The 27,399-nt window shown below is 35.5% G+C and overlaps 1 protein-coding gene across 2 annotated transcripts in view; it reads right to left on the bottom strand.

The window, feature by feature from the left end:
- RNGTT (RNA guanylyltransferase and 5'-phosphatase) overlaps window positions 1-27,399 on the bottom strand; it is a 239,331-nt gene that overhangs the window by 90,950 nt on the left and 120,982 nt on the right. For both annotated transcript variants that reach the window (XM_081250785.1, XM_081250784.1), the window contains exons 12-13: window positions 25,445-25,513; window positions 5,935-6,035 (exon numbers count right to left, since the gene is read on the bottom strand). In XM_081250785.1, coding sequence (XP_081106911.1) covers window positions 5,935-6,035; window positions 25,445-25,513 — 170 coding nt within the window. The remainder of the gene's footprint in view (window positions 1-5,934; window positions 6,036-25,444; window positions 25,514-27,399) is intronic.

The following is a 27,399-nucleotide window of genomic DNA, read 5'->3' on the forward strand; positions in this document are numbered from 1 at the left end:
ATAGAATATGAATAAATCTTCCCAAGAAATCTATGAGCTAATCACTATTACTATGGACATTTTACAGATGAGGAAGCTTTAAAAGATTAAGTAACAACAGCAAAGAAGTAGTGGAGCTAGGATTTGGTTCTGTGCAATCCTGACCAAAAACCCATGTTCTTAACCACTATACATATTGTCAACATTATTTTAAGACATTTGTTACCAAAAAATTCTATACATAAAAATTTTGTTATTTGTTATTTCTTGCTCTCCAGGTGTTCAACAATTTATAATTAATTACACAAATAAATTGAAGATATATGCATTTTAAAAGGGAAAAATTAACAGGGATTGGAATCAAACAGGAAATGATTCACAAACAAAAGTGAAATTTACACAGTTCAGCAAACAACAGAACTGTAGGATCGGCAAAAGGGGAGTATGGACTTTTAAATCTACCTTACTGAAAACAACAAAAATAATAGCAATATATAATTGCTATATGTATTAATATATATTTTACATATATTAGTTCATTTAAACCTCACTAAAGTCTTACAAGGCCAATTCCTATTTTACCAATGAGGAATCTGAGGCACAGAAACAAAGGCTGTGCTCAAGGTCACACAGGTAACAAGAAGATTTAAACCCAGGCAGCCTGGCTCTAGAATCTGTGTTCTAAACTATGCTATACAAATAATAAGTTTATACAGCTCACTATAAGTCACTGACATCGTACTCAAGAGTTTGCACTCTCCAGAACACAGACAACCTTTGTAATCCTAGCTTTTCATGAAGACCAATAATTTTTAGTTGGAGATTAGTTAATATAAACCCACAATAATTTTAAAGCAATGTATAGCTTTCAGTTGAAAATCTGAGTTGTATGTCTGTAAAGGTCAACACAATGTAAACTGCTAAGATATACACGAGTTATTTTAGGCCATGATAAATCAACATTAAGTTAATATACCTTGAATTTTCAGAAATGGTACTACAAGGAGGGAAAAGAGCAAAGTTTAGATTTTAAATGCCATCAACAGGACAGTTAATAGATTTTTCTATTTGCATTAAATTTTAATCCAACAAGAATCTATACTATAACCACTTTATTGCAGCAGCTAAGGGAGGTTCAAAACCATACTTTGAAAGCCTAAGACATCATAAAAAAAAAATCACTGCATTTTCAAAGATTGGTATTCACATTATACCTTTCAAGACATTCTACACCATACTAAGCTTTGTAGAAATATTAGGAACATAATCAAGAAAAGAAATTAATTTGTCTCATGGTTTTCTTTTTTTTTTCTTTTTTTTAACATCTTTATTGGAGTATAATTGCTTTACAATGGTGGGTTAGTTTCTGCTTTATAACAAAGTGAATCAGTTCTACATATACATATATCCCCATATCTCTTCCCTCTTGCATCTCCCTCCCTCCCTCCCACCCTCCATATCCCACCCCTCTAGGTGGTCACAAAGCACCAAGCTGATCTCCCTGTGCTATGCGGCTGCTTCCCACTAGCTATCTATTTTACATTTGGTAGTGTATATATGTCCATGCCACTCTCTCACTTTGTCCCAGCTTACACTTCCCCATACCCATGTCCTCAAGTCCATTCTCTAGTAGGTCTGCGTCTTTATTCCCGTCTTGCCCCTAGGTTCTTCATGACCTTCTTTTTTTTTTTTAGATTCCATATATATGTGTTAGCATACGGTATTTGTTTTTCTCTTTCTGACTTACTTCACTCTGTATGACAGACTCTAGGTCCATCCACCTCACTACAAATAAATCAATTTTGTTGCTTTTTATGGCTGAGTAATATTCCATTGTATATATGGGCCACATCTTCTTTATCCATTCATCTGCTGATGGACACTGAGGTTGCTTCCATGTCCTGGCTATTGTAAATAGAGCTGCAATGAACATTGTGGTACATAACTCTTTTTGAATTATAGTTTTCTCAGGGTATATGCCCAGTAGTGGGATTGCTGGGTCATATGATAGTTCTATTTTTAGTTTTTTAAGTAACCTCCATACTCTTCTCCACAGTGGCTGTATCAATTTACATTCCCACCAACAGTGCAAGAGGGTTCCCTTTTCTCCACATCCTCTCCAGCATTTATTCTTTGTAGATTTTCTGATGATGGCCATTCTGACTGTTGTGAGATGATATCTCATTGTAATTTTGATTTGCATTTCTCTAATGATTAATGATGTTGAGCATTCTTTCATGTGTTTGTTGGTAATCTGTATATCTTTGTTGGAGAAACGTCTATTTAGGTCTTCTGCCCATTTTTGGATTGGGTTGTTTTTTTGATATTGAGCTGCATGAGCTGCTTGTAAATTTTGGAGATTAATCCTTTGTCAGTTGCTTCATTTGCAAATATTTTCTCCCATTCTGAGGGTTGTCTTTTGGTCTTGTTTATGGTTTCCTTTGCTGTGCAAAAGCTTTGAAGTTTCATTAGGTCCCATTTGTTTATTTTTATTTCCATTTCTCTAGGAGGTGGGTCAAAAAGGATCTTGCTGTGATTTATGTCATAGAGTGTTCTGCCTATGTTTTCCTCTAAGAGTTTAATAGTGTCTGGCCTTACATTTAGGTGTTTAATCCATTTTGAGTTTATTTTTGTGTATGGTGTTAGGGAGTGTTCATTCTTTTACATGTAGCTGTCTGTTTCCCAGCACCACTTATTGAAGAGGCTGTCTTTTCTCCACTGTATATTCTTGCTTCCTTTATCAAAGATAAGGTGACCATATGTGTGTGGGTTTATCTCTGGGCTTCCTACCCTGTTCCATTGATCTATATTTATCTGTTTTTGTGCCAGTACCATACTGTCTTTATTACTGTAGCTTTGTAGTATAGTCTGATGTCAGGGAGCCTGATTCCTCCAGCTCCGTTTTTCTTTCTTAAGATTGCTTTGGCTGTTCGGGGTCTTTTGTGTTTCCATACAAATTGTGAAATTTTTTGTTCTAGTTTTGTGAGAAATGCCATTGGTAGTTTGGTAGGGATTGCCATGAATCTGTACGTTGCTTTGGGTAGTACAGTCAGTTTCACAATGTTGATTCTTCCAATCCAAGAACATGGTATATCTCTCCATCTATTTGTGTCATCTTTAATTTCTTTCATCAGTCTTATAATTTTCTGCATACAGGTCTTTTGTCTCCTTAGGTAGGTTTATTCCTAGATACTTTATTCTTTTTGTTGCAATGGTAAATGGGAGTGTTTTCTTAATTCACTTTCAGATTTTTCATCATTAGTATATAGAAATGCAAGAGATTTCTGTGCGTTAATTTTGTATCCTGCTACTTTACCAAATTCATTGATTAGCTCTAGTAGTTTTCTGGTAGCATCTTTAGGATTCTCTATGTATATTATCATGTCTCATGGTATTTTAATATCTTAGCCCCACTTCACTAATCACATGCTACAATTCTTGTGATTCAGAGACATGGCTACTCTCCTTTCAAACTATTACAGGCTGCTCTCTAACATACTGCATCTAACCTAAGTATTAGATATAAACTCATTTATTTCGTGCAAACTGCTATAATACATAACATTCTCTCCATGAAAAAAAGCGTATTACTCCAGCTAACTGAATAATATGTATTTTATGTAATAATTATCATTTTATATTTCATATTAAATACCCCATTTTTGAAAACTGACACCCATGTTACTTAAATAAATCATGTAGCTACACCAATTTAACTTGCATATTGCTATCCAAAAAATCACCTTAAATGCTGACCTTGTGGTGTGTTTTAAAGAGGACTAGAATCAAAAATAATTCATTTTTTTAACAAAAAGACATTCAAATAGGTAAAATTTTAAAATATATATATATTTTAAAACAAACTAAGAATAAAAGAAAATGACAAACTACTAAACTGAATTACACTTTGCTATATTTAACTGCAATGGACAAATGGAAGGAAAAAATTAATAATATCATTTCTAACACAGAAAAATGGACATGCTACATTTAGCCTCACGTAGCTTTTAAGTGTTGCTAAGAATTACAATCTGTAAAAAGCAAAACAAAATCACCTTTCAAAACTCAATGAAACAATCAACAGAAACACACAAGGGTTTATACTCCTTAACTAAATATTACAAATACAGCATTTAGGCAAAATAAAAGATTTAGTAATGAGGCAATTTAACAAACTTTACTTCACCTTTGAAGCCTTATTTCCAAACAACCATATTCAGCTGTGACTTTTAAGAAAAGAAAAAAGAAGAAGAAGATGCAGGCGGCACCATCTGAATTAATCCCTCAGCTGCCACTGTTCAGAAGAGCTGTGGTCTTCTCCAAGCCACCTCCAGAAAAACATATAAGCCTACACTCAGCTTGCATGACTTTTGATGTGGAGGTTCCAAAGTGAACCAGCAACCCAGAATATCTGTATACCCAACACTTTGTCAGGAAGAATAACCTTGAGCTTACTACTTAGCAATATTTATCCAAAGATATTTTATATATATGGGGGGGAGGGGGAATGTGTTTGGGGGCAGTTTCAAAAAAATATTGATTAATAATATTTAATTATTCATATTATTAGTAGTTAATAGTGTTATAATAATATAATATTGATAATATTGGTTAATAATTAATAAAAGATTAATTGATATTAATGTTAACACCAATGCATAGCTAAGATTAAATTAGAGAAATAATATTTTTGGATAAGTATTGATAAGCAGGAAACTAAAGATTATTCTTCCTGAAAAAGTATCAGGCATACAGATATTCTAGATTGCCAATATTATTTGTCTTATCTAATCTTTTATATTATTCTATAGAATATACATATTCTATCCAATCCTACAGTCAAAAGTTATCTATCTATCCTTGGATTAAACCAGGCCAATAGACAGTGAAATACCTAAACAACACTATTTGGGGCCCCAGATAATTGTTCCGGCTGTACTTTGCTATTAAGTCACAAACTCTTAAGGATGTAAAATACTAACTACTCTATTTTTTGAAAACTGATACCCATATGACTTAATAAAATTCTTTTTTTAGTTAGGATTCACCACACTACACAGTATCTTTATTTGAAAATATACAGTCTCTTGAGACTTAATCTTCTGGAATCTGGATTCATATAACTCATCGTATATCCTTCATTCCATTAGCTACAAAAAAACAAACCTGTGGTTTATCTTTGGCAAGTAAAAAGAATTTTATGGCATGCATTGGTACACTTTTAACCTCTCTGCCAGCGTTATCTTATTTACTTTCTCTTTATGATTTTCTTGATTAAACATTTGTTTTGTTGTTATGTATTTACTCATATGGGATGCCATAAAAAATTGTGGAACAAGGTAAAATTAAACAAGTCTTTGGAAAAACAATGAAAATATTCATGCTAAAGCATTTTTTACTCTAAAATAGCAATCAATGAAGTCTAAAATGAAGATTAACCAATAAATGAAAAAACACAATGAACATAATGAAAAATTGTAATGTAATTCCACAATTAAAACCCTACCCTAATAAAATATAGATAAGTGTTTGCTATCCAAGTGCAAACATGAAGTAGTTTCCTTCAAAGGAAAAAAGGCTTGTTTCAAAACATTTAATTATAATATTAATGATCATATCTTATATTTGTAATTCACTGAACAGGATTACTTTCAAGTAAAATGTATTTTCACTTTTACAATTTAACAAAGTTCATTTTTTTATATTAGAAATAACTTTCTTTTAAGACTAAAATTAGTGAAGTTTAAAGGATGCTACCAACATGTTAGCTGTGATAGGTCAAAGAAGTAATCTGGGAAAATGAGATAGATTTATGGGTACATACATAAAGTATACATAAAAGTACTTTACTTTCTTTTTGGAAAGTATATAAAAAATACCCAGTAAACAGTGGAGCCTTATGCAAATGGTATTATTTCATGTAAAAATCATGGAGAAACAAAGGGGCATACTTACCCTTCTCCTCCCATTCTTGTTATCTTTAGGCGAAAATCCACAGAATTCAAACTGGGAGGCTTCCATTTCAAAATATCATCACATCGACCAGGTTTATATTTCTAAAGTGAATTAAAATGATGATAATAGTTAATATGAAGCTAAAAATTAAACATTTGATTTATTAAATATAATATCAATTACTTTTCATTAAGCAAAATCACTACTTTTTTTCTGAATATAATTTTTGTTATTTTTAACTGATGAGTGAAGTTAGACATCAACCATCTTACTGATGGCCTCTTTTTCCTGCCAAAGCATGTAGACACTTGTTTGTGAAAGTCTCGAAAAATAATGAAACCTGTTATTCCCTCCAATCCTACTATAACTTAAAGGAAGTTCGATCATTTTTTAAAAATTTTGTTCCTTCTTATTCAATAGATTTACTGTGGGATAATTCACAATTAATAAAATTAACTAATGAATTTTGTCAAATGGATACAATCATGTAACAATCGCCAGAATCATGATATACAGCATTTCAATCACCCCCAAAAAGTTTCCCCTTGACAGCTGCAGTCAGCTCCCTGTTACCAACTCTCTGGCAAGAGTGACCTTCTTTCTATCACTATAGTTGTGCCTTTTCTAGAATTCATAAGAAATTCTTACACAAGGTTTTGCTATATGATGGTGCATATATTCGCTTGTTCCTTTTTATTAAACTGAGCAGGATTCCTTTCTATGCATATACCACAAATTGTTTATGCATTTACAAGTTGATGGATATCTGGGTTGTTCCCATTTTTAGGCTACCAGGAATGATGCTGGTCCGAACATTTGTGTGGACATCCGTTTTCATAACTTTTGGGTAAATACCCAGCAGTAGAATGGCTGGGTCACATGGTTAATGTATGTTTAACTTTACAAGAAGCTGTCAAATCGTTTTCCAAAGTGGCAGTGACATCTTCCATTCCCACCAGTAATACATGAGAGATCAAACTGCTCCACATCCATCCTAGGACTAGGTATTGTCAGTCTTTTTAATTCTAAAGTATGTCTCATAATTTTAATTTGCATTTCTCTAAATGACAGATGTTGAAGATCTTCTAATTTGCTTATTTGCTGCTATCTGTGTATTTTCTTTGGTGAAGTGTCGGTTTAAAATTTTTCCCTTGTTTTTACTGGGTTATCTCCTTATAATTGACCTGGAAGAGTTGTTTACATATTCTGGATAAATAGCCTTGTTTGGATACATGTACTGCAAATATTTTCTACCAGTTTTTGTCTTGCCTTTTCATTTTCTTAACAATTTCTTTTGAATATATTTTAATGAAGTCAAAATCAACTATTTTTTCCAACTTTACTGAAGTACGATTGAGAAGTAAAAAATTTAAGGTATACAACATGATGTTTTGATATATGTATACACTGTGAAATAATTACCACAATCAAGCTAATTAACATATCCATCATCACACAGTTAATTCTTTGTGTACGTTGTAAGAACATTTAAGATCTATTCCCTGAGGAAATTTCAAGTATACTTTATTATTAACCACAATCACCATGCTATACATTAGGTTTCCAGAACTTATTCATCTTATAACTGAAAGTTTCTACCCTTTGATCAATATCTCCCCTCTTCCCCTAGCCCCCAGCCACTGGTAACCACCATTCCACACTCTAAGTTTGACCTTTTTTTTTTTTAAGATTCCATATATATATGAGCTTATTTCACTTAGCATAATGTACTCCAGGTTCACCCGTGTTGTCACAATTGGCAGAATTTCCTTCTTTCTTAAGGCTGAATAATATTCCATTGTATATGTATTCCATTATTTTCTTCATCCATTTATCCACTGATGGACACTTAGGTTGTTTCCACATTTTGGCTACTGTGAATACCGCTGCAGTAAAGATGGGAATGCAGGTGTCTCTTCAAGATGCCGACTTTATTTCTTTCGGATACATATCCAAAAGTGGAACTGCTGAGTGACATGTAAGTTCTATTACTAATTTTCTGAGAAACCTCCATATTATTTTTCATAAGAGCTATATCAATTTACAGTCCTACCAACAGTGCACAAGGGCTCCCTTTTCTCCACATCCTCACCAGCAAGTTATCTTTTCACTTTTTGATGATGGCCACCCTAAATGGTGTTAGGTGATATCTCAGTGTGGTTTTGATTTCCATTTTCCTGATGATTAGTGATGTTGAGCATCATTTCAAAATCATCAATTTTAAACTTTTACAATTTGTGCTTTTTGTGCCCTCTTTAAGGAATCTTTGCCTATCCTAAGGTCACTGCAATTTTCTACTACATTTTCTTAGAGAAATTTTATAGTTTTAACTCTTATTTTTAGGTATATGATCCATTTGAGGTTAATTTATTTATAAGATGTGAAGTAAGGGACTGTTTGTTGTTTGGCAGTTGGATATCAAATTCATCCAGCACCGTTTGTTAAAAGATTATCCTTCTCTCACTGAATTGCCTTGACATCTTTGTCAAAAATCAGTTGTTTATAGATATAGATATATTTCTATTCTTACTAATCTGTTGCATTGATAAATATGCCTTTCTATCTGCTCATAGCATATTGTCTTGGTAACTCTAGCTCTATATTAAGTTTTGAAAGCAGGTTATGTAAGTCCTCAAACTTTTTCTTTTTCCAAATTTTCTTAGCTAATGTAGCATTTATATTTCCACATATATTTTATTTTATTTACTTTTTATTTATTTTATTTTTGGCTGCATTGGGTCTTCCTTGCTATGTGAACGCTTTCTCTAGTTGCGGCGAGCGGGGACCACTCTTCGTTATGGTGCGCGGGCTCTAGAGCACAGGCTCAGTAGTTGTGAATGGGCTTAGTTGCTCTGCGGCAGGTGGGGTCTTCCCAGACCAGGGCTCGAACCCGTGTCCCCTGCACTGGCAGGCAGATTCTTAACCACTGTGCCACCAGGGAAGCCCTCCACATATACTTTAAAATTACCTGGTCAATTTCTATGAAAAATAAGTTTACTGGGATTTTAAGTAAGACTGCAGTAAATTAATAGATCAATTAAGGGAAAAATAACATCTTAGCAATACTGAATCTTTTGATTCATGAACACTTCAAATCTCTCTATTTACTTAGTACTTAGGTCTTCCTAAATTTCTCTCAGCAATGTTTTGTAGTTTTCGGTATACAGGTCTTGCACAACTTTTGTTAAATTTCTTCCTAATAATGTAATACTTTGGTGGTACTATCAATGCAAAAAATTGGTTGTTTCTATACAACAGCCATGAATAATCCAGAAAGGAAATTAAGAAATCAATTCCATTTACAATAGCATCTAAAAGAACAAAATACCTAGGAATAAATTTAACAAAGGAAATGAATGGTCTATATACTGAAAACTACAAAACATTACTGAAAAAGTTTAAAAAGACCTAAAAATGCAGACCTCCCATATTCATAGATAGGAAAAGTGATATTGTGATTTATAATAAATATACATTTGGTCTTCATCCCCACTTCTGGCACAGAGCTCCTAAAACCCTTGGAATTTCCAAAGTGAAGAGAGTGATAAGGGTCTTTTATTATGTTAATGAGGTGACTTTGAGGTAGCACCTAGGGATGGGGACTAGTTGCCAGGAGCCAACCAAGTGATAAGAGGGTTGGAACTTTCAGTCCCACCCCTCTGACCTCTGGGGAGGGGAGGGGGGCTAGAAGTTGGATCAATTGCCAGTGGCCAATGGTTTCATCAATCATGCCTGTGTAATCAAGGCTCCATAAAAACCAAAAAAGAAAAATGGGGTTCAGAAAGTTTCTGGGTTGGTGAACACTTGGATATTCAGGAAGAGGGGGTGACTCGAAAGGGCACAGAAGTTCCACGCCCCTCCCCCATGCCTTGCTTTATGTATCTATTTCCTCTGGCTATTCCAGAATTTCATCCTTTTATAATAAACCAGTAATCTAGTAAGTAATATATTTTTCTGAGTACTGTGAGCCACCCTAGCAAACTAATTGAACCTGACAAGGGGGTCATGGGAACTTCTGATTTATAGTCAGGTGGTAAGAAGTACCGGTAACAACCTGGAATTTAACTGGTGTCTGAAGGCCAAGGAGAGGGTCCTTGGAACCTCCAATCTACAGCTAGTCAACTAGAAGCACAGGTAATAACATGAACTTGCAACTGGCATCTGAAGTTAAGGGGTGGGGGAGGGTGGGGAAACTGGAAGCAGTACAGTTTTGTAGAGCCCTCAACCTGTTGAATCTGACGCTATCACTGGGTAGACAGTGTCAGAATTGAGTTGAATTGTAGGACACCCAGCTGGTGTCAGAGAAGTGCTTGCTGGTGTGGAAAACCCCCTCCACACTGGGACTGGTCTCAGAACACCCATTAAGAAGAATTAATATTGCTAAACCGTCAATACTATTCAAAGCAATCTATAGATTCAATGCAATCCCTATCAAAATTCCAACAACTTTTTCTTTTTAACAGAAATAGGAAAGCCAATCCTCAAATTCATATGCAGTTACAAGAGACCCTGAAGAGCCAAAACAATCTTGAAAAAAGAACAACACAAAGTTATGACTCACACTTTCCAATTTCAAAACTTACTATAAAGCTACAGTAATCAAAACGGAGGTGTTGACATAAGGACAGACATTTAAACCAATGGAATAAAACTGAGAGTACAGAAATAAACTCACATTGACAGCCAATAGCCAATTGATTTTTTTTTACAAGGATGCCAAGTCCATTCAACGGTGAGAGAATACTCTCTTCAACAAATGATGCTGAAACAGCTGGATTTCCACAAGTAAAAGAATGACGTTTGGAACCCTATCTCCCATCATATACAAACACTAACTAAAAATGGACCAATGCCCTAAATATAACAGCTAAAACCATAAAACTCTTAAAAGAAAACACAGGGGTAAATTTTCATGATCTTGGATTTGGTGGTGAATTGTTAGATATGACATCAAAAGCACAAGCAATAAAAAAAAATAAACTGGACTTTATCAAAACTAAAAAACTTGTGCATCACAAGATATCAAGAAAGTGAAAAGATAACCTACAGAATGGAAAAAAATGTGCAAATCATATACCTGATAAGGGTTTAATATCCAAAATACATAAAGAACTCCTATAACTCAACAACAAAGACAACCCAATTTTTAAAACTGTCAAAGAACTTGAATACCCATTTCTTCCATAGAAGAGATATAAATGGTGAATAAGCACGTAAAAAGATGCTCAGTATCATTAGCTATGAGGGAAATGTAAATCAAAATCATAATGAGATACTACTTCATATGGGTGGCTGTAATTTTTTTTTTACAGGAAAATAACAAGTGTTGGAGAGGATGTGAAGAAATTAGTAACCATGTATGTTGCTGTAAGGAATATAAAATGATCCAGCCACTATGGATAATAATTTGACAGTTCCTCAAAAACTGAATTTGAAACACAGAATTACCATATGACTCTGCACATGGTAGAGCAAAAAAATTGGAAACAGGGACCCAGATACTGACATGTCTACAACCTAGGTTTCCATCACCATATAAATGGGTAAACAAAATGTAGTATATACATACAATGGAATATCATTCTGCCACAAAAAAGAATGAAGTTCTGACACATGCTACAAAATGAATGATCCTCAAAAACACTACGCTAAGTGAAATAAGCCAGACACAAAAGGATAAAAATAGTATGATTCCACCTGTATGAAATATCCACAATAGGCAAATTCATAGTGACAGAAAGTAGATTAGCGGTACCAAGGGCAGGAGGTGGAGGTGGGGGGGCATTAAGGGGGTGGGTGGAAGGAGCGTTATTGCTTAATGGTTGCAAAACTTCTCTTTGCACTGATGTAAAAGTTGTGGAAATGGTTGTACAACATTGTCCATCTAATCAAAGAGACTACAGCATAGGAAAAAAGTGTTTTAAATTATTCTAGAACACAGTAAAAAGAGAAAATCTTTTACTTTGGTGGCTATGGACTTATTATAGAGGAATGAAGATTGAATGCTTTGAATAATGGGTAATATTCACGAATGCAGACTTATACCATGACGTAAATATGAGCAAAACACTTGGGTAGAAAAATATAGAATCTCCTGAAGGAGAGGAAAGTATGTCAATTCAGCGAGGGCATTATGGGGGACGGGGCCATATTATGAGAAAGATACTCAGGAAGGAAAAACTGCTAAGTGTTCTCACTACTAATATTTTTTAGATATACGAGTCAAATTGCATTTTAACAGATTTTTATAAATTTGAGGAAAAAATGCAAAAACCCTAGTCATTGAATCTCTTATTTCAAACAGAAGTCCATATAATGACAAATTCAGTACAACAAGTTTTGCTAAGAAAGACAAACCATTGGAGCTGATGGGAAAGACATTTTATCTGTAGCAAATTTAAGAACATAACGCACACTATTTTCCCCCAAGGCTTGTGCTTAAACATGAATGAATATAAAATCAAATATATAATATTTCAGTGGAAGTTTCTGTCCATTTATTTGCCCTGAGAGATACATTTAGGTAATACATGTCCTTCAGGATGATCACAAATAAACCTCTTTATACTTACTGAATATAAATGTTTTTATAAATGTTAAACTGCTAAATTTTCCAGTCGTGACCCCATTAATAAAAATAATAATAAAATTTAGTCTTTTTTCTAATAAAGTCTGTCTGACAGAAACATCACAGACCTTTTAGTAAGAGTGGTTCCCTATGGTAGTGAAGGGTAAAAGGGAGTGAGGGGAGAAAGGAGTGTCAGCATCCCACACCAACCCCACTCACAGCGGCTGCCAAGGGACTGTCACATGTACAAACAAACCATCATTTACTTCTGTTCCCTATTCATTTATACGACTATGAGTATGAGACCACTTAGAAAACCAATACCAATCTAAGTTATTAAATCTAGGAAATGTTAATGATTGTACAGCTTTAAAATATTTCATAATGGGTACCTAATAACAAATTCTAAACGTAATTTTAATATAATATTATTTGTAAAATAGCTACTAACTATCCTTCACATTCTTCTCTCTGGAAATCATCTAATGGAGAATAGCATATACTGACTCTTCTGCTTTTACACAGCAATAGTTCAAGTGCATAAGCCATTCCTCATCTGACTGTACACCAAACCATTTATATTAATCTGAAAACCTAGACTTGACATGACTGAGAATTTCAAAGCAACTTTATGAAAATCAATGAAATGCCTGACAAAAATTTTTAGGAAATTATATTTTAAAAATACTGGGGCTTCCCTGGTGGCACAGTGGTTGGGAGTCCGCCTGCCGATGCAGGGGACACAGGTTCGTGCCCTGGTCCAGGAGGATCCCACATGCCGCGGAGCGGCTGGGCCCGTGAGCCGTGGCCGCTGAGCCTGCGCGTCTGGAGCCTGTGCTCCGCAACGGGAGAGGCCACAACAGTGAGAGGCCCGCATACCACAAAAAAAACATAATAATACTGTAGTTCTGAATTACCAAATATAAATGCAACGACATAGATCCCATGAGTAAAATGTATTTAAATACCTGTCCGAATGTAAATTCTACTTCAGTAAAATCATGTCTAATCATGTGCCTACAAAACAATTAGTAAAATACTCAATAAATACTTGATAAAAAATTTAAAAAATAAAGTGAAAATTTTTTAAACTTATAAAATATTAGCCTCAGGTATTTTTAAATTTATATGTTTAAATAGAATATTTTAGATTATGAAATGACTTAAATTAGCACTATTCACAAAAGAGTATGTGTATCAATAACTATTTAAAAATCCTTTTTTCAAGTTCCCCAAAATAATAAGGTCAAAGATATTATATAATACAGGGAATTAAGCATTTTAAATATAAATATTTGTGAGTCCTCAAACTTGAAATACAGAATCTTGCTGAATATAAACAAGGGTACAAAAACATCCTTTCAAGCTACATTTTCCAATGTATAATTAGGGAGTAATGCGTTTTAATTTCATTAAATTCACCAGCATGTATCTAGAGTAAAATAATTATCAAAGCTATATTTAATTGATACATATAATACTTAGTTCTATAGAAGCAAATCTGATTTTACCAGGTGAGTTGTCCAATAAAAAATGAGAGATAGATTATGTCTGAAAGCAATTACCAACATTACCTGAGATGTCCATTATTATCTTTAAAAAGAAAAAATGTAATGAATGCAGATGTCAGGCAACCAAGTAAGATGCTTAAGGAAGTGTTTACCAAATGAGAGCAGAACCTGGCTTAGAGGTACAGGATGGCCATGTGCCAAAGAAGTCCTCTAAAACTAAAAGAAAATGAAATGAAGGCAGAAGTGATATACCTGCTATACAAAACAGTGGTTCTCAATTAGAGATTTTACCCCCCAGGGGATATTTGGCAATGCCTACATTTTTGGTTGTTACACTGGGGAGGGAAGGGTGAGCTACTGCCATCTAGTGGGTAGAAGCCAGGGATGTTTCTAAACATCCTACAACGCACAGGACAGCTGTACACAGCAAAGAATTATCCAGCCCAAAATGGTCAATGGTACCAAAGTTGAGAAACTGATCTAAAGGAAACTAGTAGTAATAACAACAAAGAGGACAGGATATCTGGTTCTTCTTTGCCTCCACTAACTAGTAACTTCATGATTCAAAGCAAATTCAAAGTGTGGGCTTCATCTATTTCACTTGTAAAAATGCAACAATAGCATTTTGCTTGCCTAAAAACAGGATATCTAAACCAGAGGTACCTAAAATGCTTTGTAGCCCATGCTACTCTATGATTTCCACTAGTAAAATGTGAGCAGTTATGTTATCGTAATATATATTCCAGGCCCTGCACTGAAATCTGAGACATACTGTCCTCTTCAGAAGGATCACATCCTGAAGGTAGGAAAGATCCCTGGCCTTAGCATATATTTGTTTTATTTTTGTCGTTTTTCTAGAATTTAGTTTTAAAGAAAGCAGAAAAAATCCTCTTTGGTAATTCTACTGGACAGAAAAGTAAAACAACTCTAGATTTATTGACTTGATTATATCCTTTTGCCCATGTTTCACTGAGAAGCAAATAACAAACACCTATTTTGCAAAACAAGACACATAAATATCCTGTATGGAGGAAAAGTCCCTAATCAACACTAACTACCTACTATGTGCCTAGTACCATACTAGTTGGGGAAGATACAAATTCTCCCAAGACAGTGGGCTCAACCACAGTGAGGTTTAATATAACCTCCAAGAGAGATTAGAGAAGTACTCAAATGAACACAAACAAAGTTGCTGAGGAAGAACAACAGAGAAACATGAAAATCAGGGGGCAGGGGTAAAGGAAGTTTTCTTGAATAAGAAAAATGCATGAATTGCATTTTGAAGAATAATTAGGCTACAAGAAAGTTCTACGCAATGAGAACACAAATATACCTGAGTTGAGGGGAAGTTTGCTCAAGTTTTCTGAGACTAAACTGGCCCAGTGCTCTATGCTGTTCTTGTTGATGTAGAGGAGGTGAAGAGTCGATCTCCTATAAAAATAGCTCAAGGCAACCCCTTGGTATTTCATTTCTAAAAAGTCACAAACTTGGTAAAGATAGTAGGGAGAGGTATCATAGAAAGAAGCAGGGGAAGAAAACGGAGAATTCCATTTTCAAAAGCTTGCTGACATTTCTCATCTGCTTATGAAAGTTGTACTACTACTTATGGAAAGTGAAGTTGTGATTTGAGAGTACAATTTAATATTAGAGAATTAATACAATTTCTTGGCTTATTTAGGTTGGAAAACTTACTCAAAAATACATTCGTATTACTATTTCTATTATCTGATTCACAAGTCTAATTTCTTCTTGCTGTTGTTTTAATATAAAATAACCTGTAGCTTACATTTCTAATGAAATAATTTCTGAAAAAATACAGTTACACAAAGACCTCTGCAACTTCAGCTTTACTTTCCATGTCTGGGCAGTTCCATATAACTACACATGAAATTAAACTTTAACCAGTAAGGAAATGGGGGTAAAGACAAGTTAAATGAAAATACCCAGTTAGTATCAAGACCAGTTAATAGACCTGAGTAAGAATACTAGAAAAATGAGGGGTACTGAAAGCATGCACTAAACTCCCTCTTTTTACAGATTAACTGAGAACCCAAATCGTTAGACTTGTCCAAAAAATTCCCAAATCACAGTAATACAGAAATCTTTCCACTATTAACAAAAAGTACATATTTATATCATTTGTCCGAAAGCAAATGATGAAAGGTTGGGTTAGATGATCTCATGTTATAAAACTGTTCCAAAAGGAACCAATTTTAAGTCAGTTGTTTTCTAATTACTTTTAGCCTAGTTCTGTGTGGAGCAGTGAGTAGGAGGGACAAGAAACTGGCAATGCCATGTCTAGTGGGAAGAGGGCGCTCAGACAACCGAATAAACCTCAGCACCTAAACCACTTACCTCTCCTCTCCCACTCAGACCCCACTGAAAGCCTGCTGAACCGTCTGTCCTGTCTCATCTCCAGCACAGGCCCCATCTCCCAAAGTATCCTGGCCCTACTCCCTGGGCCCACCAAGGTGCCTCTGCCACTCCATCAGTCTGCACTCTTCTCACACTGCTGCAGGGTGGAGTTTCTTCATAGCCCTTTGAGGGCAGAAACCCTGCCTTTTATCCAGTTTTATTATTTCTTACTCAGCAATGTGTATAACATACAGTAGACACCCAATTTATCAGATGAAGGCATGAGCTAATATATTCCAAAGCTCAGGATTAGCTCTCCCTTAATATCCAAGACTACTGCCATCTGGTATAAAATTCCACTAACTTTGACAGCTAGCAGATTCTCACAGAGTTTCTCCTCTTCTCTGGTGGACACGAGTCTAAATAAAAGTGGTCTACTGATAGGGGAATCAAACTCTAGATACAAGTAACATCTGCAGCCTAGTTACTTTATACATCAAGTACGTTACCCTCCTTTTTTGCTAATCTGTGCTGCGTAGTATCACTAAAATAATTTTCTCTGCTCTTAGTAGTGGTATGAAGAAGAGCATTGTAAGAACACAGGGGAGAGTCACACTCACCGAATCAGCCGGGCTTCCCCAAGGAAGCCACACCTAATTTGATATTCAAAGGCTGAATGCGAGTAATACAGAAAGGAAGAAAACAGTTTGTTGCAGAAGAAACAGCTGGTGTAAAGATGTACTCAGTACAGAATACTTCAATTTGCAGCTTTTACAAAATGAATTGGTATACCAGTAAAAAGCCCCACTGAAGTTATCAATGAACTTTGACAACAAAAGGAAAATTTATTCTAAATTGACGAAGTGTATGTTTTTAAATATTTCCTCCTAGAAGTCTGAACTCCCCTAAGCATAAGGGATGGGAGCTATCAATAATAAGCCCTATCCTTCTGCTGATTCCAGTATGTCCCGAGATGCTCAAATTAGAGCACTAACAAAATATACATTAAAATACATGGCCGGACAAATCCTGAAAAGCAAAGTGCAAAATAATGTGCTACCTTCCTTGAAAAGTGGAGTGGGAATAAAAATGTATTAACAAATTTGTATTTACTTATAAATGCATAAAGAAACTATGAGAAGTTAAAAACAAACAACAGTAGATAATTGAGGGAGGCGAGAAGAAGGAGAGGGAGACTTTCTTCTCTGTATTTTTCTTGCTACATGTTAAATGTCTGTATTATCTAGTTAAAATTCAAATTAAAAATATACCACTGTAAAACACAATTTTAAAAAAATCTACCATTAATTTTTCAATATTAAATGTTATCAATAAAAAAGAACTATCCTTAATTCACTGTGTTTAACATGTATCATTTATATGAAAACTGATTTTGCACTTTATATATTTACCTTCTTGGAATTCACTGATTCCTTCATTTTGTGAAGTCCTTATTTACATTTATTTCTCCTTTTCTCTGCCAGCAATACATCATCATTAGCAGTGTCTTTTTGTTGTACAGTAACAGTATATATCTATATCTAGCTGAGGCTGAATACAAATTATTCCTCTTCAGCTGTTTATTTTGTCAATAAAATTCAATGGAAAAGCAAATGTTTTATTTATTAAGAAAGCTAGAAGAATAATATTCTTCTCTTTTCTTCTTCCTTACACAAAAGCAAGCTAAGAATATTTTGCTGTGTTCCAAAAGTTGATTAAGGAAAAAAAATTAAAAATAAACAAGGTGTATTTTCTTCCTTGGCAGTTCACTATTACAATTCTTTGGAAATTATTACATATTTTTCAATTAAAAAAATAACATATTTGGGGGAAAGATAGAATGACACTTTTCCAGTCTGCCAGGAAACAGAGCCCTTCTTCAATTGAAGACCTATCAAAATGTGCAAGCAAATGTCATGGCAACAGAAGCTCTCACCATGGTAACCATCTCTGCTACAGAGGAAAACCACTCTAATTCGTCACGTACTTCAAGACAAGACATTAGACTAATTCCAATTTTCATTTTACAATCTATCCATAACATTCAATATACCCGGCAGTAGTAAAGACTTAATAAAAACATTAATATTTCACAAGAAAGCAATATTAAAATCAAAGCTGACTCAATTTACATGCAAATTGATCAATGGGTGAAACACCTTACAGAAAATCAAGATAGTGATGAAAACATAAAAAAACAATTATATCACTATTGCTTGAGAGTAAATACTCTAAACTCAATACAGAAAGAATTCTATGTTTTACTAATCACAATATAGCTGGCAGATAAAACAAGAAAAAGTCTTATTTTAATAAAACAAAGAAAATATTTCAAGTTTTTATTACCACCTCTATTTTGCAATTCATTACATATAATTCTGCTTTTATTTCATAGTGAGGGATTATTAATGGCACAAAAATTCTTATCTAGAAACGTGTCTTCAGATGACAAAAGTAAAATCAAATATGATTTTTAAAAGGTTAGAAATCAATCATTACTACAAATAAAAATTTACTATGCTACATAAATCATTAAAACCGCTTGCAAAAGCTAGTAAACAAACAAGGATTATCAACTTTATAAATTAAACTGAAAGATCTAATAGCTGTCAAGTAAAAGATGTACTACCTATAGCATATTAAAATGCCAAACGGCCAACTTAAAATATTCATTTTTAGTAACAAACCACAAAAGATTAGCAATTCAAAATGTCAATGAAATCGTAAGGCTGAAAACCTTATATATAAGGGTCTAATAAAACCTATCTGGTTTATGGTATAGACTAATAACCAGATGGAAAATTCAATCTGAAGATACTTCTTTTTAAAAATGATCACCTCAGTTTGTTCAAAGTTTGAGGTTTAAGCCTTAGAAAGACTAGAGGTTCATAGTAAAATAAACAGCCAGTTGCTTCTTCAAAGAAAATACCCATTTTTCTCAAAATATTTAAATATTTTGGCAAGTATAACTTATACTTCAATTTTTTTAAAACACTGTTTATGAATAAAGTAATATAATTAAGTCACCTTGAAATAAAAATATCAGTTACTTTCATATCAACAGCAAAACACAAGGGGAAACAAAAAGGCAGCATGGGATAAAGAAGAGAGTAAGCTGGCTTCAAATCTAGGTCTGGTCTTTAACCTGAAAACAAGGGAAAATCACTAGAGATTGAGGAGGAAGACCGCTCTGGATATGGCATGAAGAAAAGACTGGAGGGGGATAAAGTGGAGGCTTCAGGACCAGTTAGGACACCGCTGCAGTGGTCCAGGCAAGAGGCAGTGAATGACAAGTCACACTGGAGTGTGGCAGTGGTAATGGAGAGAAAAGGGAATAATTTAAGAGAGATTTAGGAGCTAAAGCAAGACTTGGAGACGGATTAGAGGGATAAAAGAAGGAAAGGCGTCAAAGATGACATCTAGATTTCTCACTCAAGTAACTGCATATAAGCAACTGAGGGATGAAATGTTGGGAAAGGATCATTTTGTACAGTTTGTATGTTGGCTTGTTTGTTTGGGGAGTAGGGATGGAGTTCAGCTTCAAAGTATACTGAGTTTCTGGTGTTTTTGAGAAATTTAAAAGGTGATATCAGGGTAGGCAATTAGATAAACAAATCTGGAGCTTAAATAGAAATCAAAAGTCTGAGTCAGGCTTACAGGAGATAACTCAAAGTGTGGAAGAAATTTCAAGGGAGAGAGCAGATCATGGTAAACAATGAAGGTCCAGCATAGTGAGCCTTTAGAAACTCTGAACGTCATGGCTAGAAGACGAAAAGCTTGAGTGAGATGGAGAAGAAACGGCATGAAGCCACGTAAGAGAGTATTTTTAAGGAAGTGTGGACAGCGGTATAGACTACCACTAGATAATCCAGTAAGAAAAGGGCTGAAAAATGAACTTGATTTTGCAAGGAAAAAGATCACTGGTGACCTTTCAAAAAAGCAGTTGATACAAATGGTATTTACTTAGATGAAGCCCTTTTTAAAACACAATCTTATCTAGAAGTACAATATATAAAAGAAATAAATCAGGGCTGCCTGTGAGATAAACAGAATGCTTACCTAGTAACCTATTCCTGCACATGGCTCCCTGAGGCAGTTCACAGAAACCCAGAACTTTGGAAATTCATGTTTTGAAACCACTGGGCTAGATAATCTTAGAAGTTCTCTTTTCTGCTTCGATTTACTATAATTCTATAAATGCAATTTAATCTACTTTTTTTAAATTGAGGCTTTCATGGTAATTAATGACTGCTGTGTTTTAGTAAATATCAGATACTAGTACATTTCTTTATAAACACAAAGAAATATCCTAAGCTTTATTTTCCTGAATATACCATCCATTAGCTTGACTTGTCCTTTTTCTTATAAAAGTAATAAACTAAATGCAATTCTGGATGTGTTACAAGGTTATGTCTCTGAAAAACAGAACATTAAATCAAAAGGTAAATGAACTTTCTTCTAAGCTGGTGTTTAGGGTTTTGCCCTCAATAGAATCATCACTTTAATATAGTATCTTTATCACTGTTCTTCAATATTTTGCCAGGATTCAAAATACTTTCTTCTTCTTCTTTTTTTAGCAGTAGTAATATCTTCTACCTTCTATTCAACTTCAGTTCCCTCACTATAATTACTATAGTGAAGCAGAATTAACTTCTTGCTAAGTTTTAAGTAACTAGCACCAAACAAACGTAGGCCCAGAAGTTTTTACAAAAGTAGATACACCAAGAATCCTCTTCAGTTTTCACCCTTCATTTGCCTTTGGAATATTTCTGTGGTATTAGAGAGTGGGCTGCAGATTAAAAGCCAAGCTTTGCCCACCCCTGACCAGGATCTTCTCTCCACTTTATGCAGCCTCACTCAGATCGCTAAGTTGGTCACTCAAAATAGTCCCTTTCTTCATTTATTTGAACTGTTGGCTCAAGGAAGCCAACAGATGCAAAACCACATTGTGAGAAGTTTGGGGGATTTTCTGATAAATGTTGTCGACTAAACATGTGCATTTATATCCACTTTGATTTGAAACCTCACTAAAATGGGAGTTACAGAAAAGAGATGTCAATAGAAAAGGAAAAACAGGAGAGAAGACAACAGCAGAAAACAACGCGTCGAATTCTGGAAAGAGAAAGTAGATGGAGAAGTTAACAGAGCAGAGAGCAAAGAACACTGAATACTAGGTGCTTGCAGCAACCAACACGAAGGCAGAGGAATTCCTGCTGAGTTCCCCAGAACAGGCTATGTAACATACAAAAACAGATACTGAGAAGGGTGCGAGGGGGTGAAAGGGAGACCTGGTACTGGAAACAGACTGGGGTAGAAGTCTTCACAAGGAGCATTTACACCTCCAGCTTCCCTCCTCCACCCTGGCAAGAGGCAGGAGATGTTTATTCTGTGGAAAAACTGAAGGACAGAAGCTCCAGTCCAGAAGATTCAAGGACCACAGAAGAGGAAAAGTGAACCTTGGAGAGTCAAGTGAAAAGTTTACCTACTGAAGAGCACACCCTCGCCCCTTTATCTTCTCCATGCGGAGAATGCTAACAGCCAGGCAAATGCCACCCAGCAAGACACTGGAGGGTTGGTCTGAAGAATTCCAGGGAAAAGAACTGTGGATTCTAACATTTGCATATCCTCCAAAGTAAAAATAAAGGGTGAAAAAATATTTTAACATGACAAAAAATACAGGTTATCTCTGATATACTGTTTTATTTTGTCATAGGGGTCTAACACTCACCCTGCCTGCACTTCATTATTAAAGCTGAGTTCATCCAAGATTTTAGACTTCCCCAGAAGGAAAACTTAGAAATGTTGGCAAATTTTACATTTTAAAGTTCTTGGCCTGATTAAGGGTCCTAAACTTCTAATTCAGAACTTGCTTTAAAAAGAAAGCCTAAGGGGTTTCCCTGGTGGCGCAGTGGTTGAGAGTCCGCCTGCCGATGCAGGGGACATGGGTTCGTGCCCCGGTCCGGGAGGATCCCACATACTGCAGAGCGGCTGGGCCCGTGAGCCATGGCCGCTGAGCCTGCGCGTCCAGAGCCTGTGCTCCGCAACGGGAGAGGCCACAACAGTGAGAGGCCCGCGTACCGCAAAAAGAAAAAAAGAAAAAAAAAAAGAAAGCCTAAGGAAGGAAGGTAACTTAAAACCTTACAAGGACCAAAACAGAAATGACACTGGGTATTAAGGTCTATGGCTATTAGTTGGAAATGTCATATCAAGCTAAATAACTGCAGCAGGCTAAAAAATGGCCCCCAAAGATATTCAGGAAACTTTATGCCAAATGGTACACCACATACCATAAATAGACAATGGTATCGCTTACCCTAAATAATAAGTAGCATTAAAAATTACACATGATGGAAATAAACCAATGATACTAAACTCTAGTTGAGAATGTTGCCCTTTGAACAGTGTAAAACTAAGTCCTCACTCATTTTGTTAAAAAGGGAAAGATTAGCAAATCTTAGATATTCAAAACTAGAAATAAGTATACTTTATAAACTGAAAGAATGTATAAAAACTGGAATGGGACTAAATTCTCATTGTGTAATGCAATGTCATTTAATGCCCTGCCTCTGGACCACCTAAAATCATGTCTCCTCCCACCATTGGAAGCTACACCTGTCTGTAATCAACTCTCTTCTTACTTCCTTATACAAAAGACCTAGAGCAGGGCTTCCCTGGTGGCGCAGTGGTTGAGAGTCCGCCTGCCGACGCAGAGGACACGGGTTTGTGCCCCGGTCCGGGACGATCCCACATGCCGCGGAGCAGCTGGGCCTGTGAGCCATGGTCGCTGAGCCTGTGCGTCCGGAGCCTGTGCTCCGCAACGGGAGAAGCCACAACAGTGAGAGGCCTGCGTACCGCAAAAAAAAAAAAAAACTAAACTGGATTGGAGAACAGTAAAAGACCTAAAAAGAGCTCTACCTTATTCATTGAGAAGACAATTGAACACTGTAAAAACACTGATTTTCTCCAAATTAATCTAACTTCAAAGCGTTTCCAATTAAACTCCCAACAAGAATTTTTGGGTAACCTGACAAACTGATTGAAACTTTCATGTTAAATAAACCAAATGTCCACAAATACTTAAGAAAATCAATTATGAAGTCATCGTAATAACAAGTGTGGTTACTAGAAGAGGGACAGACTGATAAACCAACTGACTACACTAGACATTACAAGACTCACCTGTCAGGCCATTGCTCTTACATATGCCAAAATCCCATACATGCATGGGTCTGAACCACCATGAGTTTAACAGAATTAAACACTGTAATTCCTGTTATAGTTAGATTTTATTTCTTTCATTCCAGGGAAATTAGACTTAGAAAATACTGGAACTCAAAGATCTAATGTCTATCTTCCTAAAATAGTATTTTCTACTATTTCTGTCCCCAGCCTCTAACTCTCCTCCATCTCCTCCTCCTTCAACCACAAAAGATGTTTCCCTCCATCTGTTTGGCAAGGGGGGCTAGGAAGAAGACAGAAGCTAATCACATACCACGTTATACCTAAATTTGCATAATAGCAGAGTTTTACTATACACGTAAAGCATATATAATATAGTGCTTAATACATAATGTTCAAAAATATTACAGCCTCCTTCCCTTTTCTCCAGGTACCCAGTTTGATGTGTCTCTACATAACTTCACAACTAGCTTGCACCCTAATTTCTAAGGATAGAGTTAGTGAAGGCAAAATGAAGTTTATGACAAGGTGTGGCACATGAAATACAACTCTTTCCTATAAGAGCAGTGGTTCTCCTACTTGAAAACGCATCAGAGTCACTGGGAAAGCCTGAGAAAGCACAAATTGCTGGACTCCATTCCCAGCAGTTTCTCATCAGTAGGTCTGTGGTGCATGACATTTATAACAACTTTCTGGGTGGTGCTAATGCTACCTTGTCCACAGGCCACATTTTTTTTTTTTTAAGAAGATGTTGGGGGTAGGAGTTTATTAATTAATTTATTTATTTTTGCTGTGTTGGGTCTTCATTTCTGTGCGAGGGCTTTCTCTAGTTGTGGCAAGCGGAGGCCACTCTTCATCGCGGTGCGTGGGCCTCTCACTATCGCACCCTCTCTTGTTGCAGAGCACAGGCTCCAGACGCGCATGCTCAGTAGTTGTGGCTCACGGGCCTAGTTGCTCCATGGCATGTGGGATCCTCCCAGACCAGGGCTCGAACCCGTGTCCCCTGCATTAGCAGGCAGATTCTCAACCACTGCGTCACCAGGGAAGCCCCACAGGCCACATTTTGGAAAAGCACTGCCCCACAGAGCACAGGTTCTCAAGTGAAGGCAAATTTGCCCTTCAGGAGAAATGAGACAGTGAATGTGTATCATTTTGGTTGTCACAAGCTGGAGGGGTGGGAGAGAGAAGTAATACTGGCACCTGGTAAGTACAGACCAAAGATACTGCGAAACATCCTACCATGCACAGGACAGCTTCCCGCAGCAAAGGATTATGTGGCCCAAAACGTCAGTGATGTGGAGGGAGAGAAACCCTACCATCAGTAAAACATAATTACTCCAAATATATGATTTGACCATTAAGTTGGTGAAAAGTTCTCCAGTGAGTTTCAGAAATCTGACATGGAATAAATATGCAAAGAATCGTGTTTTTCTTCAAATATTGATAACTCTGAATTTTACTCATCCATGGCAAAATGAAGTTTTAAAAATATTAATACTTAAAGATATACTGGGCTACAGAAAGAAATAAGCATTTATTTGTATAAGGTTATTGGTAGATTTCTAGTAAAGAAACATTCACTGTGCAAGAGTAGTAAGAAAACTAATTATATTAAAAGACTAATAACTTCCTTGAAAAATAATGATCAGCCATATTTATTTCCTAAGCTAAGTGAAAAGCAAACAACTGTTCATTGTACTATTATATGTATTTAGTATAAACAAAATATTTTATTTTATAATGAAAATTTGTTTTAAGGAAAAGCAGTGATTATAGCAGTAATCAATCCTAAGTAAATATATCTAAGGAAAATGTACTTTATATATACATGCATGGGCGTACACGGATATACATACACACTACACACACACATGCACACAGAGACAAATGTACTTACTCCAGTGGGCTGGAAAATGAGACCATCCATTTCATGGCTGACTTCTTTGGCAAAATTTCCTTCAAGTAGCTATAAAATAAACACACATATTTTTAGAAACACAATAATCACTTTAAAAGTTTTTTAATTTTTTGTAAGCTTTATAAGAACGTCTTAATACATAAGCTTTAAAAATGGAAATACAAAATGGGGGAGAGGGGTGAACCAGAGGGATCTAGGTTAATATACTGTAAGATTATTTTTTAATATATGAAGGTTTCCATTCCATGGCAGGCTAGATATCTCGAACAACAGTTCTAACTACAATAACCAAGATGATGGATAAAATATTTTAAAAATTTTTTTCTTCTTCCAGTTTTATTAAGGTATAATTGACATACAGCACTCATCTCATACAGATACAAAATAAAAATAAATATATTTTTTTCCTTGTGATGAGAACTCAGGATTTACGCTCTTAAAAACTTTCATGTATAACATACAGCAGTGTTAATTATATTAGTCATGTTGTATATTACATCCCTAGTACTTAGTTATCTTACGACGGTGGTCAAAGGTACAAACTTCCAGTTATAAAACATATTTTTAAATGCACTATGCTGAGCCAGCATAAAAGGAAGGAAGGCATAGGCCAAAACCGAAACAAAAGTAGAAACTCTGGGAAGTAATAAATAAAGGGAATAAAAATAAACATACACAAAAAAGGAGAGAGCAGAGAATCTTGCTTGGGGATAGATGGAGCCGGGATGAGATTCTCTGAGAATCTGTAAAAAGAAGCTAGCTCAAACATGGGGATGGCAGCCCCAAAATGCATTATCTGTGTTTTCCCCAAACCTTCAAGCAGAAAAATTTAACCTTTCTTTTTGTCCTACTTTTTGCCTCATTTTTTGTCTTTATTACATTTTTTTCAAGCAAAAAAACTGCATTGCAAGGAATACACAGCATGAAATACAAATAACAAGTTTTTTCAATGCCATATCTACTGAAAAGCAGAGTTATAGGCCCAACGCTCTCTGATTAGTTCTGAACAAGTAGTTTTAAATGCTTCTCTTCCATGGATTTTTATATTATTCTGAAGAACTGAACATATGCACCGCTGAGTGAGGACCTACACACTGATTTTCTGCGTCTCAGGGAAGAGAGCAGAAGATACTTTCACAGAGCCAGGTAATAATGTCATGGTACCCAGAGTCTGGCCAACTGCCAAAAAAACATTTAGGATAGTTCCGGGATTCAAATATGTTCCACCAAAATTTTGGATATGCTGTGTGTTATTCAATCACAATCTTTCATCACAATCACATCCTCTATAAAACCACTACACTTAAAGGCAGATTTGCATTCCAAAAGCAACAATCAAAATTTCCAGTATATTGCACATGCCACAAGATCTGTGATTCTCCTCCCAAACTGTGACTTCATCTTCTCTGCCATTTCATTCCTTGAAATCTGTAATTTCTCTAAACTGGGGGCAGTTCAGCAAAGAAAAGTAAGAGCAATCCTAGTTTCTAACTGCTTTAAGACCAATTTGAGTTTGAATAATCTACACTTCCATAAAGCTGTAATGCTCCTTAGTCAAATTCATGGGGACAGAAATTACAGAGCCTTGGGGAGGAGAGAACAAGGTGTTAGCGTTTGATGGGTACAGAGTCTCAGTTTGGAAAGATGAAAAAGATGTGGAAATAAATGATGGCAATGGTTACACAATAATGTGAATGTACTTAAAGCCACTGAAATGTGTGCTTAAAAATGATTAAATGGTCACTTTTATGCTATGCATATTTTACCACAATTTTTTTTCAACTGTAATGCTCTTGATATTTTCTTTTTTGTTGTGTTTTGTTCTTTCGTCTTATTATGACACTAAGAAAGTGGGGAGCTTGCAGACTGGGACTCTTAGAGCCATATTATCCAGAGTTTGGCCAAATAGGTAAAAATTTCAGACCAGATCTGAA

Source organism: Mesoplodon bidens (genome assembly GCF_964165515.1).
Source record: "Mesoplodon bidens genome assembly, chromosome: 12".
NCBI lineage: Eukaryota > Metazoa > Chordata > Mammalia > Artiodactyla > Ziphiidae > Mesoplodon > Mesoplodon bidens.